Source organism: Pelmatolapia mariae, linkage group LG22 (assembly GCF_036321145.2).
Source record: "Pelmatolapia mariae isolate MD_Pm_ZW linkage group LG22, Pm_UMD_F_2, whole genome shotgun sequence".
NCBI lineage: Eukaryota > Metazoa > Chordata > Actinopteri > Cichliformes > Cichlidae > Pelmatolapia > Pelmatolapia mariae.
In genome coordinates this window covers 14196187-14204548 of record NC_086245.2, presented here as the reverse complement: position 1 = coordinate 14204548, position 8362 = coordinate 14196187, and the positions used below count along the sequence as shown (strand labels likewise).

Sequence of the window (8362 nt, the reverse complement as noted above, 5' to 3'; positions counted from 1 at the left end):
AGAATGCACACAAAGCACATTATAAATCTGCAAAATCTGAGCCTCTGCTGGTTGAGACGAGCCCGGGAAACATATGAAATGTCTTTCTGTGCATTTTCCCCTCACTTTCACTGGTACTGCTTGGTCAGGACCCGCAGCAGGAAGCGAGAGATCATCGGTTTAAGGAGAGGGGGAAGAATATGCTCCTCGTGCATACAGCACTGCTTTCCTCCTGAGTGAGAGGTGACAAAAGGATGACAAATGTTGGAGTGGATGGAGGCGAGTGATCCAGGAGAGCTGCACAGATAGGTGGCGGGACAGAGAGAGGGAGCGGGGGGAGAGAGTTGGGGGAGAAAATAAAGTGATGGTACTTGCTCTTTCATCCACCCTTTTACTCCAGTCGCCACGGCAACATGCCCGGAGGGCACTCAAGAGAGGCGTCATCACTGACAAAAACAACAGAGAAGCGGGGAGTGAGTGAGAGCAAACGAGAGCAAACTAGACAGACTGTGTGTATGAATGAGAGATGAAAGAGTGGAAAGTAGGCAGCAGATCTACAACCGACTCAGGCTGCGTCTCCTCACTTGCAGAAAATTCTGACCTTCAGGGACTCGGCTAAGAAGTGTAATGAGCATTCATTTATCATTGGCGGTAATTCAGATTAATGTTTGGATCGCTCAGCAAAAAGTTGCACCGACAGAGTCTACGACCATGTTTATGGGTGTGACTATCACTGATATCCCCTCCAAAAAGGGACACCATTATGAGATATGAAATTGGCAGAGTTAATCAAACCGAGGCTAATGCTTAATATTTGGAATTAACTGAGCCATTAATACTGCGGGCAACCATTAGGCTAGATAGAGTGGTTAAACCACCACCGGCGAAATTAAACAGGTTAATTAAAGTCTCCAAATTTTCATACGCTCCCCCCTCGGTCTATATTTCACTGTTTAACACACACACATAAGCACACAGATACACTAACACACACATATAATTACTCAGACACATGTGTTATTACTGTACTTGTAATGGCCTTGCACTCACTGTATTAATTTTCTAATATTAATGTGAATCTTATTTCTAGCCGTAACCTTAAAGGGATAGTTTACCCCCAAAATCAAAAATACATGTTTTTTTTTCCACTGGCGTGTTGTGCTGTTTGTCCCTCTACATTATTTTGGTGTGAGTTGTCCAGTTTTTGAAATGTTGGTTGTAGAAATGTCTGTCGTCTACCGAATATAATAGAAGTAGATGGCTAAAAAAAAGGAAACCTCAGCAGCCTCAGCCTCCTGTCTTTTTCCACAAATCATGATCTGGCATTTCAAAAAAGATAAATCAGTTTGATACAGGAGCTGTACCATTGGGTAAAAGAAGTGTGTATTATATACCTATTGAAAGCACACAATCTCTGGACGTCAAGAGCAAGGCTTGAATCAGACGTAGAGACTGAAGGACGCTGTAATCTCACAGTAGCAACTTAATTAACAATCATAAGGCTGGCTCAACATTATGGTATATTCAATATGACTTTAATTTAGCAAATCAGACCTTAGACTTAACTCAGGGGCACAGATCAAAGGAGATGAGGGTCATTTTCCTATAGATGTTTAGACTCACTGGACGGTTCATTAGTTTCACCTGTTAGTACTTAGCTGAACCCCTTTTGCCTTCAAAGCAGCCTTAATTCTTCATGCTATAGATTCAACAAGGTGCTGGGAACATTCCTCAGATCGGGTGACCATCTGAGTACAGTGAACTCCCTGTCATGTTCAAGAAAGCAGTTTTTGATGCAACCTTCAGAAGATAGATACGATGTTGTCATAAAGGGATGGGCATGGTCAGCAACAATAGTCAGGAAGATTGTGGCATTTAAAGAATCTTTGCTTGGTAATAAGAGGACCAAAGTGTGGCAAGAAAATACCCCCACACCATTACACACCATTACACCACCAGCAGCCTGAACTGTTGATACAGGGTAAGATGGTTCACAGAATTCTGATCCTACCATTTGACTTTTGCAAGAGAAATCAAGTCTCATTAGATTAGACAATGTTTTTCCAATCTTTGGAGCCTGAACTGAACTGTAGCCTTAGTTTTCTTTTCTTAACTGTCAGAAGTGGATCTTCTGTATAGTTTTCTGTTGCAGTAACACATCAGCTTCAAGCCTTGACATGTTTTGCAGTCAGATATGCTCTTCTGTATTAGTTGTAGTGCGGATACACGAGCCTGCATGCAGCCTGTTTCAGCTCCTGTTTTTCCGGGACTTACATCATTTCCTCTGGGACTAATAAATTATTCTGATTTTGATTCTACCTCTGTTATAACAAGTGGTTATTTGAGTTCCCATTGCCTTCCTATCAGCTGAAAAGCAGTCTTTCCATTTTTCTCTGACCTATGACATCAACAAGATATTTTCTCCCAGAGAACTCCTGCTTACTATATTTTCTCTTTTTCAGACCTTTCTCTATAAACCCTAGAGACAGTTGTGTGGAAAAATCCCACTAGAAACATCTCAGCAGTTTCTAAAATACTCAGGTCATCCCATCTGGCACCGACAACAATGCCACATTCAGAGTCACATAAGTAACTGTTCTTGTCCATTGTGATGCTCGGTTTCAACTTCAGACGATCGACCATGCACATATTTACATGGCTGCATGCACTGAGTTGCTACCATGTGATTGGCTGATTAGATATTTGTGTAAATGCGGATTTGAACAGGTATAAATCACTTCTGCATTTGCCTCATTTTTCAGACCAAGAGGCTACAACCATCTTCTATATACACTCTAAGGTCGAATATTTTGTGACCGCGTGAGTATTGTACCCCTCCTCCACCTCAGCTGAAGTTTGCAGATGTAGTTCACTAGAAGCAAAATTATTTCTGCATGAGACATCGCTTTTATGCCCACTGGAATACATACCTGATATTTTTCTAAAACTTTTCATTCCTGAGTCTTAAAGAAAATTATTTTCAAAGCACTGTTTAGGATTGTGCAATTTGTGTGCTCGTTGTGCATCTACACACACACAGAATGAAAAATATTGATAAAGAAGTCCTGAACGCGATGCCGCTTTACATCAAGATGACTGAGCCCAGCACTAGAAAGCTCTGTGTACCACTATTACAGTGTGGTGGCTTTGCATTAAACTGTCATCCATTTGTATATCAAACACTATAGCTGTTGAAATGTGAACAGCCTGATGATAATTAACTGTTAAACATGCGATAATGAGTCATGAAGCAGCCAGAGGGGATGTTATTCTTACAGTGTGTTCTTCCAGTTTAATCTCTCAGTAAACCCTGAACCTAATCTGTTCTTATGGAAACAGAAAAAAAAAACCCACTCAAACTTTCAAGATGTGACCTGTACTGCCTTTTTAAGGTCTCTTATTATGAAAAGAGTCATGGAAACCGTTTATTTTAGATATCAGAGTGGTCACATTACCACTTTATATAAGGTACCACTTAAGTGCTTAAAGGAGCTCACTCTACCATATGGTCTGTGTCAAGGTTTACTAAAACAATACCTGATGAGAGGCTGTTGGGGGGAAAAAGGCAAAAAGACAAGATAAGGTGATTTTTTTAAACCATTAACAAATGGGAAAATGTGGCATCAAATAAGTTGATTTTTCATGTTTTGCCTGTCAGTAGTCATTTTTTTTTTTTATAATTAAGTACACACAGTAAAGCAGAAAAGCTGGAGCAAACTATCCACTGGGTGCAGCACTGACTGATTGACTCTGACCTATTTACTAATTAATAGGTGGTGCTAGATGGGCTCTTTTGGAGTGGTTTTATCGTTTGTAAAATCAATGTCCTTTAAACCTAAAATCACCTTCACCTCACACCCTGTCATTATTTAATTCTTATTTAAATAATCCAATTCCTTACTACAATATGACTGATCCTTTTATTTTTACGCATATATTTTCATTTTCTTGTGAGACGGTGCATGTTTTGAGGGGGCGGGGCGGGAGAATAGATGGACATGTGGGCACATCTCAGCCGTCAGAGGGCGGGTTTGTAGCGTTGTGTTCGCAGCGTGTGGCTGCTGCTGCTACTGCTGCTGATGAGAGAAGCGGCAGGTCACCTACAGCTACACAAATCTCAACAGCAGAGGTCCAGCGCCTTGGATGCGACTTTAAAGCGCGTCGAGAACAATAAGCACCGACTGACAGCTGTTAGTTTTGAATGTGGTAGACTGTCTTGCCGTTTATCTACCTGCACTGCTCCTTTCTAGTGAAAGAACTGGGAAAACAAAACAAAAGGTGTGACTTGAAAAAGTGCTCAGGCAGCCACGCGTCAGAAGTCACTGTTTTGGCACAAGTAAAGATGCCCAAATGGGTTTCGTCGCAATGGGATTTGAGTTGAAGAACACGTAACCACTTACAAGTCACCCCGATTCAACCCGTTGTTAAGGTAACTGGAACTTGAAAAGGCGTATTTTCTTTCTCTTTTTCTTCTTCTTCTTCTTCTTCTTTTTGACCGCTGGGATGTTGTGAGTGACGCGTCGCCTGGGATAGAAGGAGCGGGGACGCAGAAGGAAGAGGGGGCACCAGAACTGGCTGAGCAGCGGAGGGATTATGGCTCTCGCAACGTTTTCCCTCAGCCTCATCACGCTGGCGCTTACAAACTTGCACCTTTCGAGAGCCAGCAATCGGCATGCGGTGTACTGGAACAGTTCAAACCTGCTGTAAGTGGTGCACTCTCTCCCCTTGTTAGCAAATTATCCGATGCTGGTCTTTGTCGATGCACACCTGTGTTGATAACTTGTTTACATGACGGTGTGAGCACCTTCTCCTGCAGCGACGTGGTTCTTTTATTTACAGCAAAGCCCTTGAACCACCACTGAAATACACCACAAGAGATATATTTAAGAAATACGAGTTTATAATAAGATAATAACCAGTTGCAGTAGTTCATAAGTGTCTTCTTTTTATCTCTTCAATAATTCCAAGCTTCAGATGTTTCCTTTGTTCCCAGTCATTTAATCCATTTGAGTGCAGTAATGCATCTCCACTGGGAAACTGTTTTTGCGATGCTCCTCGTGTTCACCCTGCCTGTAAAGTGCCTGCTATATAAATATTTGAATCCTGTCTCACATTTAGACCATCTACTTGCTCCCAGTATTGAGTCATTGAAGTAGTTTTCATTTTTTTTTTACCTTGCTGTCTGCTAGTCCTCCCTGCCCCCATTCAGCATCAATGCATTATTCACATACATCGCTCAAACTTGAAGAAGTCAGTGTATATGTGTGGTCATTACAAATAAGTATGCTTGCCACACTCACTCAAACATACCTCTGACTTTATTCTCGTCCTGTGATTCCTCCGGCATCTGTGAGGTTGCTTACCTCTGGTGAGCTTTCTCAGGCTCTCCTACCTCTCTTTCTCTCTCTACTTCTATAAAGCCGGCTTGCTGTGGGGCAGAGATCGATGTGGATTCTACTGCCTTTGTCTTCTCATTAGCCAACAGTAAATTTATCTTTCTCACATTCTTTTATCTCTTCTCTTCACACAGCCTCCCTCTTTGCCTCCCCCACCACCCCCCACTCCTCGTTCGCCTCCTCTATCTGTGTTCCTCCTCTGTCCATTTGTATTCACCTCAGACGCAGGTCTCTCCTATCGCGTCTCTCTATCACATACTTTGCTTTTTTCTTCCTTCTCTTATTTTTCTACTGTGTATCACCAGCCTGTCTGTCCCCCTCAATTCCACCCCCACCCTTCTTTTCCCCTCTTTCTGCATCTCATTGCCGCCCCCACATCTGCTGCTGCTGGTCCCTCACTCGCCTTCCGGGCTCTCTGCTGGGGGCACACATACAGTAAATGATTGGAATAAGAAAAGTGTGGTGAATTTAAAAATAGTAGTTATAATAACAGTTCTGAAACCTGATGGAAACAGTAAAGGTGATGCCGCAGCAATGTCACTTCCTCATTAACATTAATGTGAGAATGACAGAGTCACATTCACAACTGTTTCAGATTTATGACTACAGTTAATCCCGTCGGTGTGACATGAATAGAGAGGGGGTGTATTAACTGAGACTTAGTTGCGTTTTAGTGCTGAAAAAGTGCATGGGTTTTTGAGTGCCATAATCAACAGTAGTCTATCTATCAATTTTAATTAGTTGTTTGGCGTGTGCTCCATCTAAAATGATTTTCACAGCGTGGGTATGTTTGCTCGGTGTAGTTATTCATTACAGCGTTAGCACATTCGGTGGCTTTAAATTGACATTTATGTGTTAAAATGACAAATATGTGCACATATTGATGAATTCAGAATGCAGTGTGTGTGTTTGCGTGTGAGAGAGAGGCATAGAGGGAGGGAAGCAGAGAGAGAAAGACAAAGTGCAGGTGTGGGTCTACATGCGTGCGTGTGCAAAACCTTCTTTCTCCACAGTGAGATACAAATCTCTAAAATAATGCAAAAACTGACCCAGTTTGCAGGTAGCAGACAAATCCTCAGAGGCTATGGCAAGAATACTGATGGCCATCAAGCCTTAAAAGGCCCTAGGCTTGGAGCCATTTCTCCTACATGCACAGAAACCAGCTGAAGGCCTTGCTTGTTCAGTAACGTAGCTCCGTCTCTCATCCAGCTTTCGTTATAGAGGCAAGCTCAGGAGGGAGCAGTAAGAAATGAAGGCAGCAGGAGAGAGAAAGAAACCAGAGGCCTTTAGGGCCAAAACTCTGGTTGAGGCCTTAATGTTTCACCCTTGAGCGCAGCATTCAGCACAGATGGTTACGGCACAGCTGCAAGAAATGGGATCACTTGGAAGCCAAGCTGTTTGTGCCAAAGCCATGAAAATGGCTTTTTATGATAACGCTCAGCTAGAAATGTCTTGCTCTGGTGTAGTGAAAGTCAAAAGTGGATTGTCACACAGTGGATTCCTCAGTAATACTGCTCTGTTTGATTCTTTTCAGCTTTTCTGAGGTAAACAACATCAGATGATTTATTATTGCTTTTTGTCATGCCTCGCACAATTTGAAACGAGATATCCCGATTATCATAACCCCAAGAAATACCTCGGAGTGCTTTGATTACCGCCCAAGCCCGTCACGACCGCACTACCCCCCATTAGAAAGTGTTGGCCTCAGCTTCCACTCTCAGCAGTGTGCCTGGCCAACTCGTTACAGATGTCCCTGCTAATGGCTGACTGAGGCAAGAAAAAACACACACGCAGGCCATTAAATCATCTCGCATCTGAGGCCATCTGCCAATTAGAGGGGGGAGATGTGGAACATCTTGAGAGCATGCCGGAGCAGCGGTGCACTGCGGTAGCCTCGCCTACCCGCAAGCAGCGTCCCATACTCCTGCCACCTCCTCCCATCAGGTGTCTGGCCTCGCTGGTTTCACAGGACGCATCTCCATAATTGCCCGGTGTGATGTCGGTGTGATGAAAACAGCAGCACAGCTTTCATTCAATCTCCCACTCCCTCGCTAAGTCACATAGTTCCTCTGCTAATGCTTTTAACTTAGCAGAACACCAGAGCAAAAAAGTCTTTGCATGGGTGTGTGTAGGAATACCAGGGAATTGCGTTTGAAAATGTGCCACACGTCTCTTTGCTAAATCGCCATTCCCTTGCCTGCTCAGCCAGATGAAAGCTTTCTTTTGCTGTTTGTGGCCGATACTTAGTGATTTACAGCTCAGCGTGTTTTATGCTACACATTATGGACTGATTTGGCCCTGAAATGGTGTCTGTCAAGCCCCTGGAACACACACACACAAAACAAAACAACCCAATTCCCCACACAGTATATCTGGTGCTACAAAATAAATTATCACCTTGACAAATAGCTTCCCAGAGAGTTCGAGGAACAGCGGCCCGGTGATCAATGTTGAGTCAAGGTGCCGTCTTTCTCAACAGGCTCATTAACCACCAGGTCGGTCTTTGTGGGTGTGTAGACCCAGCTAGAGTTGGAGGCGGTCCCCTATGGGACAGAGGAGAACCTGGTGCCCTGTAGGAAACACTTTGTAGATATTAAGTTGCAGTAAAGGCAATCATTACTGAGAAATGAAGAAATGAGAGAGAGAAGGGTGGGGAAAAGAAATGTCAGGTAATGGATAAGGACATTTCAGAAGGTAGATGGAGAAAAAGCAAAGGATACAAAGTGTGAAGAATATTACTGTAAGGAAGAGCTGGCTCTAACTGAGAGATTGTAATAGAAAGGAATGGAAGGTGAAGATGTTGGAAAGGTGGAAAGCAGAGATGTCTTTCACTAGAATAAAGCAGTGGAAAGATTAATTAAGTCGGTCAAAAGTCAGGAAGGGTGAAAAAGAGCGCAAGCTTTGCCGGATATGGAAGTTCGGTTATTTGGCTGAATGTGCTGTAGCTGCTGTTTTCTGGGGAGAAGATACCCACAGGAGTTGATCCG

The 8362-nt window shown here is 43.2% G+C and overlaps 1 protein-coding gene across 2 annotated transcripts in view; it reads left to right on the top strand.

Annotated features, from left to right (window-relative positions):
• The first annotated feature begins 4021 nt into the window (after positions 1-4021).
• Positions 4022-8362, top strand: part of efna3a (ephrin-A3a) — a 75350-nt gene continuing 71009 nt past the window's right edge. For both annotated transcript variants that reach the window (XM_065471949.1, XM_065471946.1), the window contains exon 1: positions 4022-4682. In XM_065471949.1, coding sequence (XP_065328021.1) covers positions 4573-4682 — 110 coding nt within the window. In that variant the 5' untranslated portion in view covers positions 4022-4572. The remainder of the gene's footprint in view (positions 4683-8362) is intronic.